The sequence below is a fragment of the Schistocerca nitens genome, chromosome 1 (genome assembly GCF_023898315.1).
Source record: "Schistocerca nitens isolate TAMUIC-IGC-003100 chromosome 1, iqSchNite1.1, whole genome shotgun sequence".
Taxonomy (NCBI): domain Eukaryota; kingdom Metazoa; phylum Arthropoda; class Insecta; order Orthoptera; family Acrididae; genus Schistocerca; species Schistocerca nitens.
Genome location: NC_064614.1, coordinates 658519328 through 658542025, shown reverse-complemented (window position 1 = coordinate 658542025; position 22698 = coordinate 658519328). Strand labels below are relative to the sequence as shown.

Genomic DNA, 22698 nt, shown 5'->3' with positions numbered 1-22698 from the left:
ACCTCTCTATATGTACTCCCCAACTTGCACGCCGGTTTGAGTGGTATGCCCTTGCTGATACATATTCGAGCGACCACTTCCCGTGTATTATCCATCTCCTGCAGCATACTCCCTCTCCGTGCTCCTCTCGTTGGACCATCTCCAAGGCAGACTGGGGGCTCTTCTCTTCCAGGGCGACCTTTCAGGATCAAACCTTCACAAGCTGCGATCGTCAGGTCGCACACCTCACGGAAGTCATTCTCGCTGCTGCTGAATATTCCATCTCTCACCCTACTTCTTCTCCACGTCGCGTACCGGTCCCCTGGTGGACCGCAGCATGTAGGGACGCTTTACGTGCTCGTCGACGTGCTTTACGCACCTTTAAACGCCACCCTACAGTGGCGAATTGCATTAATTATAAACGATTACGTGCTCAGTGTCGTCGTATTATTAAAGAAAGCAAGAAAGCCAGCTGGGCTGCTTTCACCAGCACCTTCAACAGTTCTACTCCTTCTTCTGTTGTCTGGGGTAGCCTGCGCCGGCTATCTGGCACTAAGGTCCACTCCCCAGTTTCTGGCTTGAAAGTCGCGAATGAAGTCCTTGTGGCCCCTGAGGCTGTCTCCAATGCCTTCGGCCGCTTTTTCGCCGAGGTTTCGAGCTCCGCTCATTACCACCCTGCCTTCCTCCCCCGCAAACAGGCAGAGGAGGCGAGGCCACCTAACTTCCGCTCCTCGAATCGTGAAGGTTATAATGCCCCATTCACCATGCGGGAACTGGAAAACGCACTTGGCCGATCACGGTCCTCCGCTCCAGGGCCTGATTCTATTCATATCCAGATGCTGAAGAACCTTTCTCCTGCGGGTAAAGGTTTTCTTCTTCGTACTTACAATCGCATCTGGATTGAGGGACATGTTCCCGCATGCTGGCGCGAGTCTATTGTTGTCCCGATTCCTAAGCCGGGGAAGGACAAGCACTTGCCTTCCAGTTATCGACCTATCTCGCTTACCAGCTGTGTCTGTAAAGTGATGGAGCGAATGGTTAACTCTCGATTGGTTTGGCTGCTCGAGTCTCGACGCCTACTTACCAATGTACAATGTGGATTTCGAAGGCGCCGCTCTGCTGTCGACCATCTGGTTACCTTGTCGACCTTCATCATGAATAACTTCTTGCGGAAGCGCCCGACCGCGGCTGTGTTCTTTGATTTGGAGAAGGCTTACGACACCTGTTGGAGGGCGGGCATTCTCCGCACCATGCATACGTGGGGCTTTCGCGGTCGCCTCCCTCTTTTTATTCGTTCCTTTTTAATGGATAGACAGTTTCGGGTGCGTGTGGGTTCTGTCCTGTCCGACACCTTTCGCCAGGAGAATGGGGTGCCACAGGGCTCAGTTTTGAGCGTCGCTCTCTTCGCCATCGCGATCAATCCAATAATGGATTGCCTCCCAGCTGATGTATCAGGCTCCCTTTTCGTGGACGATTTTACCATCTATTGCAGCGCGCAGTGTCCACGTGTCCTGGAGCGCTGTCTTCAGCGTTCTCTTGACCGTCTTTACTCTTGGAGTGTCGCCAATGGCTTCCGTTTTTCTGCCGAGAAGACGGTCTGTATTAACTTCTGGCGCTACAAAGAGTTTCTCCCACCGTCCTTACGACTCGGTCCCGTTGCTCTCCCACTCGTGGAGACAATCAAATTTTTAGGCCTTACCTTTGACAGGAAACTTAGCTGGTCTCCACATGTGTCATATTTGGCCGCCCGTTGTACCCGTTCTTTAAATGTCCTCCGTGTTCTCAGTGGTATGTCGTGGGGAGCGGATCGAACCGTCCTACTTCGTCTATATCGGTCGATCGTCCGCTCCAAGCTGGATTATGGGAGCTTCGTATACTCCTCTGCACGGCCATCCATCTTACGCCGCCTCAACTCCATACAACATCGGGGTTTACGACTTGCGATCGGAGCATTTTATACCAGTCCCGTAGAGAGTCTTCATGCTGACGCTGGCGAATTGCCACTCACCTACCGGCGCGATATACTGCTTTGTCGGTATGCCTGTCGGCTACTGTCAATGCCCGACCATCCTTCTTATCGTTCCTTTTTTGACGACTCTCTTGACTTTCAATACGGGTTGTATGTCTCTGCCTTGCTACCCCCTGGAGTTCGCTTTCGTCGCCTCCTTCAACACCTTCATTTTTCACTCCCTGCAACCTTTCGAGTGGGCGAGAGCCGCACGCCACCTTGGCTCCAGGCTCAGGTCCGCGTTCACCTCGACCTCAGCTCGCTCCCAAAAGAGGTCACCCCCAGTTCGGTCTACCACTCCCGTTTTTTGGAACTTCGTTCGAAGTTCAACAACATGACTTTCATTTATACAGATGGCTCTAAGACCAATGACGGGGTCGGGTGTTCCTTTATTGTCGGGGCACAAAGTTTGCAATACCGGCTCCATGGCCATTGTTCGGTCTTCACAGCTGAGCTCTTTGCCCTCTACCAGGCTGTTCTGTACATCTGCCGCCACCGACATTCTGCTTATGTCATCTGCTCAGATTCCCTGAGCGCCATCCAGAGCCTCAGTGATCCGTACCCGGTTCACCCTTTCGTACACCGGATCCAACGCTCTCTTCAGCAGCTGGTGGACGTCGGTACGCCGGTTAGCTTTATGTGGGTTCCTGGCCATGTCGGTATCCCTGGGAACGAAGCTGCAGATGCCGCGGCCAAGGCTGCGGTCCTCCAGCCTCGGACAGCTTCTTGTTGTGTCCCTTCGTCCGATTTTAGCAGGGTCATTTGTCGGCGCGTTGTGTCGCTGTGGCATGCCGATTGGGCTGCACTTACCGACAACAAGCTTCGGGCCTTAAAACCTCTTCCCGTGGCTTGGACGTCCTCCTCACGCCCTTCTCGGCGGGAGGAGGTCGTTTTAGCAAGGTTAAGAATTGGACACTGCCGGTTCAGCCATCGCCATCTGCTGACGGCTGCGCCGGCGCCGTTCTGCCCATGTGGGCACTTGCTGACGGTTAGTCACATTTTAATGTCCTGTCCCGATCTTAAAACACTGCGCCTCGATCTTAACCTGCCTACTACTTTAGATGCCATTTTAGCGGATGACCCACGAGCAGCTGCTCGTGTTCTTTGTTTTATCAATTTGACAAACCTCGCTAAGGACATTTGATGATGTTTTTTAATCCTATGCCTGTCAGTCTGTCTTTTATTGTGTTTTCCCTTTTATTTGTTGTTGTCAACTTGTGCCTCGCGGTGCATTCTTAGAGTAGTCAGGGCGCTAATGACCATTGAAGTTGTGCGCCCGAAAACCACAAAAAAAAAAAAATACAGTAGAAGAAGAATGGGTAGCTCTGAGGGATGAAGTAGTGAAGGCAGCAGAGGATCAAGTAGGTAAAAAGACAAGGGCTAATAGAAATTCTTGGGTAACAGAAGAAATATTGAATTTAATTGATGAAAGGAGAAAATATAAAAATGCAGTAAATGAAGCAGGCAAAAGGGAATACAAACGTCTCAAAAATGAGATCGACAGAAAGTGCAAAATGGCTAATCAGGGATGGCTAGAGGACAAATGTAAGGATGTAGAGGCTTGTCTCACTAGGGGTAAGATAGATACCGCCTACAGGAAAATTAGAGAGACCTTTGGAGAGAAGAGAACCACTTGTATGAATATCAAGAGCTCAGATGGCAACCCAGTTCTAAGCAAAGAAGGGAAGGCAGAAAGGTGGAAGGAGTATATAGAGGGTTTATACAAGGGTGATGTACTTGAGGACAGTATTATGGAAATGGAAGAGGATGTAGATGAAGATGAAATGGGAGATAAGATACTGCGTGAAGAGTTTGGCAGAGCACTGAAAGACCTGAGTCGAAACAAGGCCCCGGGAGTAGACAACATTCCATTAGAACTACTGATGGCCTTGGGAGAGCCAGTCATGACAAAACTCTACCATCTGGTGAACAAGATGTATGAGACAGGCGAAATACCCACAGACTTCAAGAAGGATATAATAATTCCAATACCAAAGAAAGCAGGTGTTGACAGATGTGAAAATTACCGAACTATCAGTTTAATAAGTCACAGCTGCAAAATACTAACGCGAATTCTTTACAGACGAATGGAAAAACTGGTAGAAGCGGACCTCGGGGAAGATCAGTTTGGATTCTGTAGAAATGTTGGAACATGTGAGGCAATACTAATCTTACGACTTATCTTAGAAGAAAGATTAAGAAAAGGCAAACCTACATTTCTAGCATTTGTAGACTCAGAGAAAGCTTTTGACAATGTTGACTGGAATACTCTCTTTCGAATTCTAAAGGTGGCAGGGGTAAAATACAGGGAGCGAAAGGCTATTTACAATTTGTACAGAAACCAGATGGCAGTTATAAGAGTCGAGGGGCATGAAAGGGAAGCAGTGGTTGGGAAAGGAGTGAGACAGGGTTGTAGCCTCTCCCCGATGTTATTCAATCTGTATATTGAGCAAGCAGTAAAGGAAACAAAAGAAAAATTCGGAGTAGGTATTAAAATTCATGGAGAAGAAGTAAAAACTTTGAGGTTCGCCGATGACATTGTAATTCTGTCAGAGACAGCAAAGGACTTGGAAGAGCAGTTGAACGGAATGGACAGTGTCTTGAAAGGAGGATATAAGATGAACATCAACAAAAGCAAAACGAGGATAATGGAATGTAGTCAAATTAAATCGGGTGATGCTGAGGGGATTAGATTAGGAAATGAGACACTTAAAGTAGTAAAGGAGTTTTGCTATTTAGGGAGTAAAATAAATGATGATGGTCGAAGTAGAGAGGATATAAAATGAAGACTGGCAATGGCAAGGAAATCGTTTCTGAACAAGAGAAATTTGTTAACATCGAGTACAGATTTAAGTGTCAGGAAGTCGTTTCTGAAAGTATTTGTATGGAGTGTAGCCATGTATGGAAGTGAAACATGGACGATAACCAGTTTGGACAAGAAGAGCATAGAAGCTTTCGAAATGTGGTGCTACAGAAGAATGCTGAAGATAAGGTGGGTAGATCACGTAACTAATGAGGAGGTATTGAATAGGATTGGGGAGAAGAGAAGTTTGTGGCACAACTTGACTAGAAGAAGGAATCGTTTGGTAGGACATGTTTTGAGGCATCAAGGGATCACAAATTTAGCATTGGAGGGCAGCGTGGAGGGTAAAAATCGTAGAGGGAGACCAAGAGATCAATACAGTAAGCAGATTCAGAAGGATGTAGGTTGCAGTAGGTACTGGGAGATGAAGAAGCTTGTGCAGGATAGAGTAGCATGGAGAGCTGCATCAAACCAGTCTCAGGACTGAAGACCACAACAACAACAACGTGATATGCTTGTGACCTGTGCATTTAGTCTGCTCATATAATTGTGTTGCAAAACATATAAAGATAAAAGTACCTGTGTTGGTCTGTACCTGTGTTATTTTGTTTGAAAGTTCATTGATATACATATATTATGAACAGAATTGGTCCCAGTATATTCTCCTGAGGTTATTATGTTCAAAGTCTAATAATTTTTTCAATAATAGTTTAGCATAATCTGAAGTGTGGTCTGTCTCTACCTTTTTCACCCCCAATCCCCAAGTTCATTGGGTAGTATTTCATTATCAGCAGTTTCAAAAGCTTTCCACAAGCCTAAAAATATACCTGTAACATAGTCATTCCTATCCAGTCATGAAGAGCTTTCATAAATTCTATTTTATCATTGAAGCCAAAGTATGCTTCGTTAAAGAGGTTGTAATTACTCAGCTAACTCATTAGTCAATCTTTCATTATTGATTCATCTATTTTTGCACGTGGTGAGAGTAGGGAAACTGGCTTGTAATTTTCAAAACTTATCACATTATCTTCTTTATTAGAGGTACAGCTAGTGCGTGCTTTAGATTCTAAACAGGTGAATTGAAAGACTAATTTTTTGTTAAAGGAGGTTTTATGCTGTCCATGCATGCCTTTAGAACAAAAATTGACACCTCACTTAGACCTGCTGACTCCTTATTTTATAATGTTATGGCTTGTTTTGCTGATTATGTTGTGATCTCTGTGTGCAGGTAGATAATATCTTATTAGTGCTTCTGATGTTTTTATATCTTTCCCATTTTCACATGACACAAGAACTTTTATTCCTTTGTAGACTTATCATTGTTAATGGAATTTGTTCTGTGTTTTGTGTTTGATTTGCCTTTCCTTTACTCAAGTAATAAAACTTACCAGCAGAGAAATGCTCCTGTTGCTGCATAGAAAAGATGGAATGTTCCTCTTTAAAAGACTCTGACAGAAAAACATGGAACCAGCTGTCTCAATCCTATTTTAGTGTGTGACGATAATCATACAAAAAACTACACAACATTCTAAATCCTTTTACCTAGTCTCTCTTTCTGGTTAAGCCTGTGTAATAAGCATCTCCTTCTTACTGCCGCTGTCTGTACATGTTTGTCTCCACTGCCTCCTTTCTCTCCCATTGATTTACAGTATATCCCACTGTCACTGTTGTCTCTCTCTCACTGTCCCCTTTTGTCGTTTTTTTCCTACTGCATTGTCTGCTCAGAAAGTGTGAGGGGTCTGTCTAATTCCCCCCTCCCTATTACCACATGTTCAAAATTTTGATCCGGAATGTGTACTCTCGTATAGCTGGGTGTGTTAAAGTTCACTGATTTGGGAAGATCCAGATGCCCCCCCTCACCCCCCCCCCACCCCCCTAAGCCTGTGTGTGGTCTCCACTCATTTATATTTTTCATTTCGACTGTCTCTCCTGTCTCTTGCTTCCACTCCTTCTATAACCATCCATCTGTCTTTCTCTTTTACTGTCTATCACTGATCATCAATATCTACTCTCTCTTTGGCTCCTACTGCTGTTGTCTTCATCCATATCACTTTTTCTTCCTCTGCCACTGTTTCCCTCCCTTCATCACATCCCCCCCCCCCCCTCTCTCTCTCTCTCTCTCTCTCTCTCTCTCTCACACACACACACACACACACACACACACACACACACACAAACACACTGGCGCTGTCTCCTCTTTCTTCCCTTGTCACTGTCTCTCTGCTGATATCTTTCGACATAAAAAGGCACAGATATGTTCACACACCAAAATGTTTGATGAGGAAGGTGGGATTTGGATTGAGACAGCTGGTTCCCCACTTTTCTGTCAGTGTCTGTTAAAGAGGAACATATTCGCCTCTTTTGTACCATAACAGGAACATTTTGCCACTGACTCTCTTCTTTTCCCTGCTGCAACAGGGTGTGCTGCTTATATAGAACAAACTGTATAGGTCAGCAAAGTTTTGACAGATTATTTTTATTCTTTGATACATTTATATACTTGGACACATACAAACAAAAAATAAGTATGCATAATATAAGGTTAACACAAAATTGTTTACTTTATATTTTTTATGAAACTCATCAATTGCAATTCATAAAAAAATGCTGAGCTTAATGACTGTCTCTTAAAAGAGAAAAGACTTCCAGACACTTCAATCTATACCCAATGTTAACAAATTTCTCTTCTTCAGAAGAGCCAACTATTTTGCTGTTTTTAAAGATGAAGTTCAACAAACTGTGGAAAATAGAGATGTAGTCACGCAACATCAAGGTCTGTGTGCTGCTGAGAATGTTACTCAGGTGGAATGAATCCTAGAAACTGCAGTGAACTTTGTTTTCAAAATTATGGGAATTGCATAGCAGTCATTGATGAACCACAAACTCTCAGCAAAGTGGTGGCATCCAGAGAGTCTGAGAAATGGTATGAAGCAATGAAGGCTGAAATGTCCTCATTGGCAATATATAATACCTGAGACTTAGTGGCTCTACTGGCAGATTGTCAGTCTACCAGTTATAAATGGGTTTACAAATTTAAACATAAACCAGATGGTACTTCAGTGAAGTATAAAACTGTATTATGTGCAAAAGGATATTTCCAGGATTCTGGACTTGATTATGCAGAAACTTTTTCACTTATTAGGTATGAATTGATTGTCATTCTTTTGGCTTTAATTGGACAGTACAATATGGACATGAAATAGTTTGATGTGAAAACTGCTTTTCTCAGATGGTTATTTGCGAGAAGATGTTTTCATGTAATAGCCTGTAGGTTTCATTAATGGTAATGCAGCCTTTGTCTGCAAATTAAAGGAAAGCTTTTATGGACTGAAGCAGCCTCCAAGATATGTTTGAATAAAATTTTTTTTTGATTTGAAACAGCTTTATTCTTATATCTGTGTGTTCAGTGCTCAAGTTGATGGGCAAAAAATGCTTTAGCCATTTTTGTTGATGATGGACTAGTTCAGAGTCTATCAGCCGCAGCTATAAACAAAATATTTGAATTCAGGTTTCATTTTGAAATGATGATCCTAGTTACTTTGTAGGTTTGGAAATAAGGCAAGACAGTGAAACCAAAGAATTGTTTGTCTGTCAAGAGGGCTATATTAATTGCCTCGAAGAAAAACACGAATGACTAAGACTCGTGCAATATCCACTGATTACACTTTACAGTTGTGCTTGGGTACATTGACCAGCTAATGAAGACAAAAAAGTCCATGGAACAGGTTCTCTTTCATGAGGCTGTAGGTGGGTTGATGTTTGGTGCCACAATGATAACACGTGACATAATCTTTTCTGTAAGTCAAGTTAATGCTTTGTCAATAGTGTTGGACGTGTGTATTAAACTGGTGTTAAACGTATCCTAAAAACCTTCAAGGTACGAGAGACAAAGGTATTAAATACAGTGTAGCAGTCTTAAACCTCTTGTATTGTGAGATTCTGATTTTGCTGGAGATACTGATACTTATAACAGTCCGTTATTTCAGTATATTAGCCATTGGGCCTATTACTTGGACATGTCACAGGCAAATATGCATTACCAGATCTTCAATGGAAGCATACATTGCAGCATCCAACACAGCTCCTGAAAACACACTACTTTGTATGTTCTTTCAAAAGCTTGGTGTCAACATGGAGCTACCAACTCAAAACTTTGTGGCCAATGAGAGTGCATTACAATTATTGAAAAATAATGAACATTACAAAACACACAAACTTAAAGTTTCATTACTTCATGAGAAAATTAATGTTTCCAGTCTTGTGTCGTATGTTAGGTCAGAAGATAGTTGGCAGATATGTTCACAAAAGCCGTTTCAAAAGAAAAGTTTCAAACTAACAACACTTACAAAATTTTCTGGTTCTGTGGATTTTCTATCAATCTAATTTCATCTTTAATTTGTGCGTTAATGTAATTGTCTGCCACTTCCAGTTTCTTGTTTTATGACACCTCATTCTATTTTACTTTTATTATTTTTACGCTGTACATCATTTTGTCATTGAATGACTGTTTGCACCAAGCACTTCCCTCCTGTATATATTTTTGTACCTGTGAAAATAATTTAGGAACTTTGGAATGGTGCAGTGTTTTTCATAGGCAACTGAGGTATTTGAGTCTCAAAGGACCTCCTAATAGCCACAGTTATCCATTCATTTTCCTTAACTGCTGTTGCTGAAGTCGATCGACCCTTTCTTCAATGTTTTCTCAAGTATTAATTTGAATGATGTGTAGAATTTACAGAACTTCACATCTACCATTTTTTGCATATACATTTAATCATGTGTTTAGTTTGCCAATATCCTCTAAAAAGTTTGTTTCCAGAGAAGATTCTTTTGTAGGTCCGCAGTTTCATAAGATTTTCCAAGCCTTCTTTAGCTTTATTATGTGAGTGAAATAATGTGAGATGCTCTGCCCGTGAAATGTGCTAAGCTCCATACTTGTGACCGCACTTGTGGAGCCGTCTCATCAGAAAGAATTTCTGCTCCTATTCTTGCTTCCTCAGCCTTCCCCTCCCTGGCCACCCCCTGAGAGGAGGGCTTGGAGTGAAATACTTGCCCCATTACTTGTTTTGTTCCGGGACAGATGGGGAGACTTTAGCCGCTACCAAACCACTCTTATTGTTGAACACGTAGAAGATAAGTTTGATGAAGTAGACTGTCAGTAAGATATGATCTGGTTCTATATTGGTTAAAACCTCTTCTCCCAGTCAGTCAACCTATCTTTGTATGTGTGAGCACATCCTGGTGATCAGCACTCCCCACCAGTCCTTAAATATGACCCGGGGCATTATCTTCCATTCAGTGTGACAAGGACTGAGGACTAATCTGGCACAGCCTGACATTTGTTTTGTGTGGCGTTCCCTTTTGTGTTTCCCTAAATTGGTACAGGCAAATGCTGGGATGGTTCCTTTGAAAGGGCATGGCAGACTTCCTTCCCCATCCTTCCCTAACCCAATGAGACCGATGACCTCGCTGTTTGGTCTCTTCCACCAAGTCAACCCAACTCTTCCTGACTCACTGCCCCTGATGTTAGCATACAATGCCTTGGTGACTGACCTGGTGTTGAGGTTTATTCATGAAGGGGGCTTGGCCCATATAGGGGATGGCAAGATGCCCTGTTGCCTCCACTGCCCCTACCGGGTAATGGCTATCTGGGCTTGGTGGTCTGTCCCAGTCCTCACCTTACCGTGTCACTGGTCTTTACTGTGTGTTGTTGGTTGGGGTGCCTCTAGTAAGTGGCGGGGGAGTGGGGATGGTGGTGAGGGTTCCCATCACAGTTTCTGCCTTTGAGGGCCTCCAGCTGCTTCCTGGATGGGGCACCTTGCCAGCATTTCTTCCTTTTCCCTATTTTTCTTCTTTGTTTCTTTACCTAGGCTTTGTTGACCTTCGATAGACCTTGAGGTTTTCTTTCCTTGGATTTCACATAGTAGGCTCTTCTTTCGTGCGTAGTTTTGTTGCCTTGCCTAAAGTTGCTACGCACCAAATGGCGGAGATGCAGAGTTGCAAATAGCCACAACAAGAAGACTGTCATGAATAAGCTTTCGGCCAACAACAAAATAGACAACAGACACGCTCACGCAGCTGAAGTGTGGCAAAGTGTGGCTTCAGCTGCCAGAGGCTGCAGTAGTGTGTGTGTGTGTGTGTGTGTGTGTGTGTGTGTGTCAGTCATCTATTTTCGACAAAGGCCTCATCAGTCGAAGGCTTATATTGTGACAGTCTTTTTGTTGTGCCTATCTGTGACTCAACTTTATTTATTTGGTTGTTTCATTTTGTATTCCCATATATTTTTATCTCCAGGTATTTGTGCGTCTGAAGCCCCATTGTGAGATTCATCATTTAGTCAAAAAGTGTCACAGTTTAGTACTTTATGAAGTGAAGTGCACAGTGTTACATTTCTCAAAAAATTAAATGCTTTTCAAAATTTAATCCCAGATGTGGTACCAGGGGTGAGCCAATGTTAGTGTAAAATGATGGGCAGTATGATCCAGTATTTACAGTAATTATACAATAAAAAACTAGTGTAAAGTATTGACAGTACATTTTAAGACTGCTTTTTATGTAATAAATAAATAAATAAATTGGATCTCTATTTTATTAACTTGTTATTTCATAGTAATGGCAAATCTACTACTATTCTTATTAATCTTGTTTGCAGTTATGATAATTATTTGATGTTTCTGCTGTTTTTCAGTGCACTGGTTCTCCAAGCTTTATGTCAACACATCCTGGCATCTCCCATGACTGAAGCAGTAGAGATGTTCATATTACCAGCCCTGGTTGATTTACCTCTGTTCCCATTCCGTGAGCTTCTTGATGCACTGAGAGATTGTGAAGGATTTGCTGAAGGAGAAGGCAGTGTCCAAAGATCTACATGGCTTCTTTTTTCTGTCTTATTACTTGAGAAGAAACATTTCAGTAAGATTTACATTTATAACAAAGCTTAGAAAATATTGCGATCTAAAATGTAATTAACAGAAATTATTTATACCAAATAGCAAGTCAAATTGTTTAATTTTGATGCTGCCTTTGTTAAGCATTTAGATGATTGACAGCTTAATGTCTCTTTGAGAATATAGATGGGCCAAAGTAGTATGCATAAAATTGTAGTGAAATATAGCATTCCAACATCGAGAGTGGAAGTAGATTACCTTTAAATGCGAACATTTTTAGGTTAGGCTCTACCGTGACTGTTATTGACATTAAATGAAACAACAAGTTTACTGCTACTAGTCACCGTTTTATTTATTTCCACGATGCGTTTCAAAGGTTTAAACCTCCATCATCAGGTGGATTTACATTATTTAGTATGACATTTGTGTGTGTGTTGTGTTATGATTTTGGAGGAACTTGTGGCACTGCCTAGTGGAGAAACAAGACACTATTTCAGAACATGGTTTAGGATTACTTTTGACAAAAAATTAAAACTGTTATCTAACGGTAAACATAAAATAAGTAAACTAGAGTACCTTCAGTGGTCACAGGTTCTTTTCGCTGTCATAACACATCACATGTATACTGTCACATATGTAAACAAATATGGCATCTAGAATCTGCTGGGTGCAAGGTACGCATAGCAGAAGGGAAGACATAATCGCAAAGTGCAAAGAATATACATTGTAACAACATTATTACAGAATAATTGTTTAAAGCATTTGGAGGTATTTGTTTTGAGGTGTCGAATATATATGTGTGTACTTCAGGTGGTATATAAATCCAATTTTGACAAGTTAAAAGAGCTAAACATTCGTACTTGTTTATACAATCAGGTAAATGTTAAAATGGCTTGAACTTCATACTTTTCACCTGATTGTATAAAAGAGTACAAATGTTTAGCTGTTTTAACTTGTCAAAATTGGATCTATATACCACCTGAAGTACACACTTATATATTTGACGCCTCTAAACAAACACCTCCAAATGCTTTAAACAATTATTCTGTAATAATGTTGTTAGAATGTATATTCTTTGCACTTTGCGATTATGTCTTCCCTTCTGCTATGTGAACCTTGCACCCAGCAGATTCCAGACGCCATATTTGTTTACAAATGTGACAGTATACATGTGATGTGTTATGACAGCAAAAGGAACCTGTGACTACTGAAGGTACTCTAGTTTACTTATTTTATGTTTACCATTAGATATCAATTTAATTTTTTGTCAAAAGTAATCATAAACCATGTTCTGAAATAGTGTCTTGTTTCTCCACTAGGCAGTGCCACAAGTTTCTCCAAAATCATAACACAACACACACACACACACAAATGTCATACTAACTAATGTAAATCCACCCAATGATGGAGGTTTAAACCTTTGAAACACGTCGTGGAAATAAATAAAATGGTGACTGGTAACAGTAAACTTGTTGTTTCATTTAATGGAAGTAGATTAGCGATGGAAGATTGAAGTAGATTCGTATTGAGCTGAGATTTGGGAAATAGCCCATTAACTTATTTGTGGAAGATGAAGAAATGGTTAAAAGTAATTACAATGTCAAATGAGAAGACTTTGTGTAAGTTGTGTATAATGCATAATATGAAATGCATCAAACAAGATGAAGGAGATATCACTACTCAGCAACAGACAGACATTCCAAGAGAGTGAAGGTGAAGAAGGAAAGAATGGTAGTTAAGAAAGCTCCTTTTTCTTCCTGTGTGCTTGCCTGCCTCTCCAGAAATTTTAGAGTAACTGAAGGGAAATTTTTTGTTACTATTATTACCTGAAGATCTGCTGTTCAGTGGGAACTAATTCATTGGGAAACGGTTGTGAAAACTTGGGACCAGTTGAACAAGGCGAGTAATTCCATGTCGAGTCAACACAGTGATTTCACTCCCCATCTCAGGTTTTGATTAAACTTGGCACAGAGCTAGCCTATGTATAGGTTAAGAAAAATACCTAATTGTATTAAAATATGTGAACCCCAGTTTGGAAGCTGTCAAAAATCATCAAAAAATGCCCATCTGCCTTGATTTAAAACTACTGTAGCAACTCTCCTAATTAAGCTAAATTGATAGGGGAGATGTCATGTTGTAGCATTTTCACAAGCTTTCCTATGATATACAATACAATATGGGTTTTGAGATGTTTTTCAAATTTAAAGGGAGACGGTGGCAGAAATAATGAAAAATTTATAAATTATTTTTATTTGCTTATTTGATAGTAAATATAATTGAGATTATTATCCCAATTTTTTTCCTTGAAATTCGAACTACAAATGGCATACAAAAATTAAAACCCTAAGCAGTGTAATGCACCAAGCCCGCTTTTCAGTGTACCAAATGGAGGAAAAATTTTATTGCAGTATTTGGCCTGTGAACCTAGAAAATATAGCTTTAGAAGGATGTGATTTTTTGTATACATAACAGCAGTGTTGTAAAGAAGGCTGTGGAGCCACTCTCTGGTACAATCAGTGTGGTATAGAAGGTTGTGGAGTGTTGTAAACAAGTTTTTTGCTGTTCAGTGGAATTAGAGTGACGCTTGATGTATTTTACCATTCTTTGTGCAAGGTTGAATCTGTTGATCCCTTTTTACAATGCCTAGGCACATCATTGACGGTTGCTTGGAAAGCCCACCAGAATGGAGTTTCCACACGTTTCAGAGCCAGTCAAGCATCAAAGTTTCACTCACCCATCTTTGATTCTGAACAATGACATCATCAGTGACTAGCTTTTCATTTTTTTGAGTCTTGGGTCTTGTTATTCACTTGAAGATTAAAAAAGGGGGAAGTTTGGTCCCATCTGCTGTGATTGCCAGGATTACTGTTACGCACTGTTTTTCACAGCCAAACATTTTGATGGTAACTACTTTTGTACCCTTCTCATCAGTCATATAATTATGTGGCGTATCAAACCACAGTGCAGTCTTGTCAGCGTTGCCTATTTGGCCCATTGAAAAATTCTTTTCTTTCTGAAGTGTGGTAACATCTGCTGAAGTTTTTGAAGTTTCTTCTGGAAATCCTGTGGAAATTTTTTGCATGTTGTAGTACGGTGTCGCAGAGATAAGCCCGCTCATTTCACAAAGCAATCAACCCATCCCCAGCTAGCCTTAAACTCTTGCTTCGGTATATTAAGAGCTGCAGCCACCTCTTTCGCTTTTTTTGTTAAGGTGTCACTGGTCACATGTTGCCCATTCTTCCTCATTTCTCGTGTGAATTCCAAAACATTCACTTCAACGTTAGGATGTCTTCCTTCGCGAGGTCCAGTGAATTTCTTTCTAGTAGCAGTAGTTGCAAATAATCCCAATTTCTGTTTCTTCCATAAGTGAACGTTGTTCTCAGCTACATTGAACTCTCTTCCTGCACTTCTGTTACAATATTTTTCAGCATAAAGAATTACTTTACACTTGAAAGTAGGTTCATACGATATTCTTCTCTGCTTGCCTTTCATTTCATGACTACCTAATGCAAACACAATGTGAAGTACTGTAGTAGGCCAGTAATAATGAAATGAGGTTGAGTAGTACAACAATGTGTTGTAATGTATGGGACAGTACCTAAATTTCAACAAGCAAATAAAAAACAAAAAAAAGGATTCGTATTTGAACCAACGACTAAACAAAATTTCTTTTCGTGGCAGTAATGGATTTTGTTGTGACACCTGCAAACAGAATTCAGAACTGGAAATATATACCAGCTCTTTTAACTCGATAATCTCTTATTTGATTTACAGCATCCTTTCTTTAATCCACAGATACCGTACCTGTATTTTCTTGCTAGGGTTCAATAAATGTCTTGCCACTTCAGATCACATAGGGTAAGAAATAAAGGTGAGCGATTCAAGTTTGTACTTGAATCTAATGTGCCATTGAATATTATGCACACTCCAATTTTGAGTACTTCGTATGTGTGCTTTAGATTCGCGTCAGTACAGTATTTATGTGACCTGAGGCTGAAAAATGTAAGATGATGGTTTCATTATAAGGTGATCTCTTTGCTCCCTGTAGGCAGTATCTGTGTACTTTTTTTGAGCATTTTATAAATCTTTCATGTGAAGTCTTAAAAATATGAACAAAGAGTAACAGTGAATTCACAATTTTACATTCCATGCATTTCATACTCCTACAGATGAAAGATTTATATTTTGAGAATGTTTGAGTGTGTGCTAACAGAGCACCTCACGTGCACAGTGAGAAGCACAATTTAAATAAGGTGGAACCACTGTATGCCATGAAAGAACATTGAGCAGGTACAAGAGTATTGCCATTGAAGGAAAAAATACTCAAAAAGTCAGAGGAAGATGTTGGTGAGATATTAAAATAGCTTCATTAGCTAAAAAAATGTGTACAAGTTTGTAAAGGTGTTTAAAGTGGATTACATCAGTTATTGTAGATCTGTACTCATGTCATCCCTCCAAAGATGTATTTGATGATGATGATAATGATAATGATGATGATGTGACACACACTAACAATATAATTCATTAAAGCTAGGGCATTTCTTTAAAAGTTTTGCCTTTTGGGATAGAATGTCAGTTGTGGATCTTCTCCTGTGTTATGCAGGTTCTCAAGAACTGCCAAGTGTATGCACAGTGGATGATTAGGATACTCAGCAATGAAACAAGATGACACGTGCACAAATTAAGTCTCCGCAATGTGTGGAATTCATCATAAGTACAGGAAAGCACAGAAATTTTCTGTGACAAGTACAGTGGTTGAAAGCAGCTACCTGCTTGCACACATTTCCCAAACAGTGTGTGTGATGGACAGCAAACATTATTTATATTTACGAAGACACTTCTGTTGGCAGTTAGTTTTTGTATGTACCATGCATATAATTGCAAAAGAAAACTGCAAGAAGTGCATTTGAACCCTTATGAATGGAAATTGGTGGTGATCCGAACACAAGTTCTACCCCATTTTGCCACCCTCAAGTATGGTCACTCCTAAAGTAATGTTCTACTTATTTTCTTCAACAGTTATTTATTCAACACAGCAAACTCTACATGCAAGAAAGAATGATGTTTCTTCTACATTTCCTATTTTTCTATGTAATCTTCTTCCTGTTGTATAGCCTTCCTCCAGCAAGATACAAGGGTGTGTATTCCCTGTTGGTAGTAGTCCTTGTTCTGGTTACAAAACATGAATCACTTCCTCATCATCCTCAAAATGTATCTTGCAAATACTGTCCTTTAATGGCCCATACAGGCAGAAGTCCGAGAAAGCGAGGTCAGCGCTCTAGAGTGGATGAGGTAACACTGTCGAATGCTGTTTCGTGATGTGTTCGCAAGTTATTAAACTTATGTGAGGCCAGGCATTATGGTGTTGAATCAAAACATCCCCTAAGTTGACAGCAGCAGTGCCAACTGCCGGGTCGTAATGCGTCGATCTACACTAATGAGAACATAAGTGTGCTGCAACGTGACAGCTGTGGGTGGCCACTCCAAACACTGTAAATCTTGGAGCTCTACGAACTGCCTTCCCATAAAAGCTTCATCGTATTTGCTCAGTGACTAACTGTACATCTGTCAACTGGAAATGCTCCATAAAGGGCACACCGATGTTTGATTGTCCCCATCCATTTCTTTTTCTGACTGTGAGAAACTCAATGATGAAACACTGATTGTAACATACATTACTTGCAGAAACCATTTTGAAACATTGCTACAGCTGAACTTTGTCATAGGAAAGGGAAAATTGTGGACCCTCTTTGGAAACTACACATAATGCATGCCTAAGGTTTTGCATTCACACTATTGTTGTTGGCCGAAGAGAGAAGAGGGGTTTGGGAGGGAGGGAGGGGGGGGGGTTTGATTGATGCATTACTTTCTGGGAGACCTTCATATGTCTGCAACTGATAGAAATCACTAGTCCTTTGATTTCTTGAAAACTTCTAGGTTGGGGGTGTTTTATGTATTAATAAAATTTCAATATTTTAAAGTATTGTAGTGACTCCACCTGGGCCTAAATGGATCCATCAAAGTGTCCTTTTACTGCAGTTTCTTAGACATTGGACATGTGATGACCTAAATCTTATAACATAGTTTCTTCTGATTGGTCTCTGACTCTAACCCAATAACATAGTTACTTTTGAGTAGCACACCATTAGTATGCTGAAACTCTTTGAAATCTGAGATATGTACTGCCTAATAGTTATAAGTACTGCCACTGCAAAAAAGATAGCCATCTGAATCCTCTAATAACTACTTATTCTGCATTTTTGTATTACTTCTTCCTAGCCGTATGGAGTATTGTTCATTTTTGCAAATCTGGAATCTTGCATTACACGGTATACCATTTCTTAACACATTCCGGTCGTTGCCCGTAGAAACTACGAGCGCGCATTTATTGCCGTAACAGTCGGCGCTCGGAGATTCTCCGAGCGCCGCCTTCTCGATTATTATTTCAGGTTGTGGCGCATTATATCCGTGCAGTGACATCTGGAGTTGAGTGTTTCGGTCTTGTAGTACATCGGACGACCGCTAGATGGTGTTCCTGCATCCTCTAAGCGCTATGTAACTCAAAAAAGGCGCCAAAACAATTCCCGCGCATTCACTCTTGCAGTGTGCTTATGTAGTTGTCTTTATCGCAAACGTTTGTCGTAAAATGGGGGACAGTTTGACTGAAGAGGAAATTCTGAGGCTGCTGGAAGAATCTGGATCTGAAATTGACGATGATGGATTTCAAACTGAAAATAGTTCTTCTGAAATAGATGGTAATTATAATGGTTAGTCATTGTGTTTACGAATCACAATTATAATCTCGGCAGTTTCACTGACTTATGTCATTTATTTCGAAGGTAACAACGAGTGGTCCGAAAATGAAAATGAGCCATCAGACGTATTAGAAGAGTGTGAAGCTCCCATTCAAAAAGGCAGAGGCAGAATACAACAACAGCAGTCCCAAAACAACGTTGTTGAATGGGTAAATGACGATGTCCTACAACAATTACCGCTCTTTGAAGGCGTAAGTAATGTCTTGGCACCTTTGAGCGCCGAAAGCACTGAATTTGACTGTTGGAGCGTCTTTATTGACGCAAATGTCATCAAAAATATAAAGACAGAAACAAACCGCTATGCTGCAGCAACAATTTCCAAATTGCGGATGCAAAATAAAATAACTTCCAGGTCGCTTTGGGCCAATTGGTCTGCTGTGAAGCTACATGAGATGTATCAGTTTTTTGCTATAATTATTCACATGTGCCTTGTACACAAACCAAATATTACGGACTATTGGAGCAATGACTTAATGCTAGATTCCTCCTTACCTGCAAAAATCATGAAAAGAGACAGATTTAGGTCAATTTACTTTATGCTTCACGTAAATAACAACGACAATTATGTACGAAGGGCTCAACCAAACCATGATCCTATACACAAAATCCGACCTTTTTTTGATAACTTTGTACTGAAAAGCAAGAACAGTTTTTCTCCTGGTGAGAATCTCACAGTTGATGAAGGTTTATGTCCATTCAGAGGGAGAATTCGATTTCGAGTATATATCAAGAACAAACCGAGCAGGTATGGTATAAAATTTTTCATTCTAAGTGATTCAGCAACAGGATATGTTTTGAACTGTGAAGTGTACACCGGTGCAGGTGAAAAAGACAACAGTGCAGATTCAGTGGTGCTACGTTTGTGCAACAGTTATCTACGTAGGGGTCATACATTGTACGTGGACCGCTTTTATACTTCTGTAAAATTATTTGAAAAGTTGTTTGATGAGGGCACATCTGCTGTTGGCACAGTAATGAGAAACAGAAGAGGCCTACCACAGGAATTCAAACAGAATAAACTAAGAAGAGGTGAAATCGTATTCAAGAGAAAAAATTCCGTGCTAGCACTTCACTGGAAAGATACTAGGGATGTGTTTGCCCTTTCTACCAAACATAGAATGACAAGTAGTGTTACTAAGACAAAATCCAAGGCTGGAATGGTAGAAAAACTGAAGCCTGATCTCATACTTGATTATAATAAAAATAAAACTGGTGTTGATCATGGAGATCAGCTGGTGACCTACTATTATTTTCAACGACGAACAATGAAATGGTGGAAAAAGGTATTTTTTCATGTATTTATGATGTGCATGGTCAATTCTTACATTCTGTACAAGAAACTTCGGCCTGTCTCTCACAAACGAACCAGCTTGTTTACTTTTATGGTGAACCTGGGAAAACAAATACTGGAGAAATCCGGCGAAGTTTTCAACGAAAATGAAAAGCAGGGTTCAGCAGCAAACAGGCTAACAGCAAGGCATTTCCCCACTCACGTCCCATCGACAACAAGCAAGAAATATGCATCAAGATATTGCATTGTTTGCTCTGAGAAGGGCGCACGGAGTACTGGCAAACGAGTGAGAAGGGAGACGAGATGGTGGTGTGGAGAATGTAATGTAGGATTGTGTCTACCTGACTGTTTCAAGCAATATCACACAAAGACAAATTTTACTCAATGAAAAGAGTTGTAAAAATTCAATGAAATAATTTTGTACATTTATTTTATAATAAATTCTGATTTCTTGCAATTTCAAACTTTTTTTCTACCTCTGAATCATCTAATTTTCAAAATATAATAATTCTGTAAATATATGATATCTTACAAAAAACTTTAAACAAATGTTTAGATATAGGATGATAACACACACATCAGTTAAAAGGTTTTGCTTTCCTTCATTACCTTTTGGTCAGGAGCCATGTAAAAAAGGCGCAAAAGTCTACGACTTCTGAGGGATTGCAGTAGTATCTGTGGCCCGACTGCAATGTGTTAAATTCTATTCTGTACCTGTATCATTCCAGAGTGACTTTTTCCTATTATAACTCGATGCTTTGTACCAGTTTCATTTTACTTTCCTATAACTTACTTTTTCCTGTTTTTGTTATTCTGAGCCCTGCACAATCTGTATATTATGTACCATAGTTAATAAAATTTTATTACAAGATAAAAACATTATGTATCTTAGTTGCAGGGAGAGATGATGAGGAACACCTGCTGTTGCTTGGATACTTGCAAATTTTGGCTGCTCTGACAAAGAACTTCACTGCATTAACTCGGAATCAGGGAGTATTGGATGACAGTGCCTCTGATGATTCTGCAGAAGAGATGGACCATGAAGGTGCAGATGCACAGGAAATGCGGGTCTGTAATTATTGCTGAATGTGAGAAACATTATGATTTTGCAGCTATTGCTATGACTAAAATTTAATAGTTAACCACCTTGCCTTGTTTCCCTCGTATTGCAAATAAAGATACAGCCCCTCTGTTGTCCACTATCAGCATCATGTCCCGCATTTTCTGTAGTTTTAGTGTACTTGGTCACGGTACTAGTATTAAAAAAGTGTAAAAAAAAATCAAAGGTGAAAATTTAACTGCAGTATATATTGATTATGTACACAGAAGTGATTCATGTATGGCATTGTTAAAAGTTACTGATAATTTTTCTTGAATCATGTTGCTGTACCATTCTATGCAAGAAAGAGCTGTGTGAAATTTGGGCTTAGTAGGATGTGGGGAAAGAGTACCCTTGGGCCTTCAAAAACAGAAAATCCAGAAAGAGAGAGCTTCACAAAGTATTACATCTACGTGATAAATTGATTCATTGTCTAATGTAGGCCAATTGTTTACTTACTTTTTCTTAAATGAATGCATTCACATTTCACAGATCACATGAGCTGGTTAGCATGGCAGGTCAGTGACTCAATCCCCCCCAAGACAAGTAGAGGGAGAGTGGAGCAAACTAAGCTCAACCTTTTCTCTGCATGTCCCAACCCAACTATCATTTACTTTCAAGGAAAGGCAACATTTGTAGCATGAACAGTGTTTGCGTTTTCAGTTCACTTGCAGGAGGTAATATATTTACTTGGTTTTACATGTATGAAATAATTGGGAGTAAATGCCCATTTATCAAACAAACATTGATTTCTTCTTGCAATTTGTGGTATGTAAATTAATTGTGCCTCAAGCCACCAGATGAACTGTGTGGGGTTGGAAGGTTAGAAAAAGCACGTGTTCTAGCACAAGAGTTGATAAACTGCATATCATCATTAAAAGTTTTGAATCAACACAGAGGCAATTACAAAGATATACTGGCTTTCATGGCCATTGTCACTGAAGGTGTTCAGATAACTTAGAAAACCAGAAGATATTGAATAAGACCCCAGAAGAGGCCTTGCAAGTCAGTCATGTAGAAGAAATTGATGTCTAACTTGACGTGACCTAACGTCGTAGAAAATTTTATCTTCAATGCCGGAAGCACAACAGGAATTCACAAGAAAAGAATCAGATTTCTTTCAGTGATTTGGAACACATGCTAATGCTTTTAAGACCATTGCTGTTGAAGAAGGCAGTCAGAATATGATCATTCAGTGGCTTAAAGGAGTTGACACAGGAAATCAATCAACGGCTGCTTGACAAAGAGAGCTTCAGAGTGAATAGTGGCAGTTGTGAAGAGGCGAAATTAAAGCAAATATAAAATTGAGTAATCCAATAAATTATGTTCTTACCGGGTGATCAAAAAGTCAGTATAAATTTGAAAACTTAATAAACCACGGAATAATGTAGATAGAGAGGTAAAAATTGACACACATGCTTGGAATGACATGGGGTTTTATTAGAACAATGGAAAAAAAACAAAAAAAAAAAGTTCACAAAATGTCTGGCAGATGGCGCGGGACAGCAAAATGTCAGTGACTGCGCACAACAATAATGTATAAAAGGAGCTGTAATGAGAGAGAGAATCGGATGTGCCAGCAGTCGCAGCATGTTGACGTTACCTGAAAAGGCGCTTTTAGTGAAGCTGTATTTGGGGAATGTGCTAGTTCAGCGTTACGATCCTATCGCCATAGGAAGGGGATTCGAACGGGTAAAGGTCCGTTGACAAATGCAGCTTTGGGGAGAATGATTTCGAAGTTCGAAGCCATGGGTTGTTTAGATGATAGACTGAACACAAGGCGTAATGCTGCTGAGACAGTTCTGGAAGAAATGGA

The 22698-nt window shown here is 40.3% G+C and overlaps 1 protein-coding gene across 2 annotated transcripts in view; it reads left to right on the top strand.

Moving 5' to 3' along the window:
- Positions 1-22698, top strand: part of LOC126258964 (ubiquitin-protein ligase E3C) — a 199980-nt gene that overhangs the window by 70006 nt on the left and 107276 nt on the right. For both annotated transcript variants that reach the window (XM_049955684.1, XM_049955683.1), the window contains exons 6-7: positions 11479-11702; positions 20676-20851. In XM_049955684.1, the coding sequence (XP_049811641.1) occupies positions 11479-11702; positions 20676-20851 (400 nt within the window). The remainder of the gene's footprint in view (positions 1-11478; positions 11703-20675; positions 20852-22698) is intronic.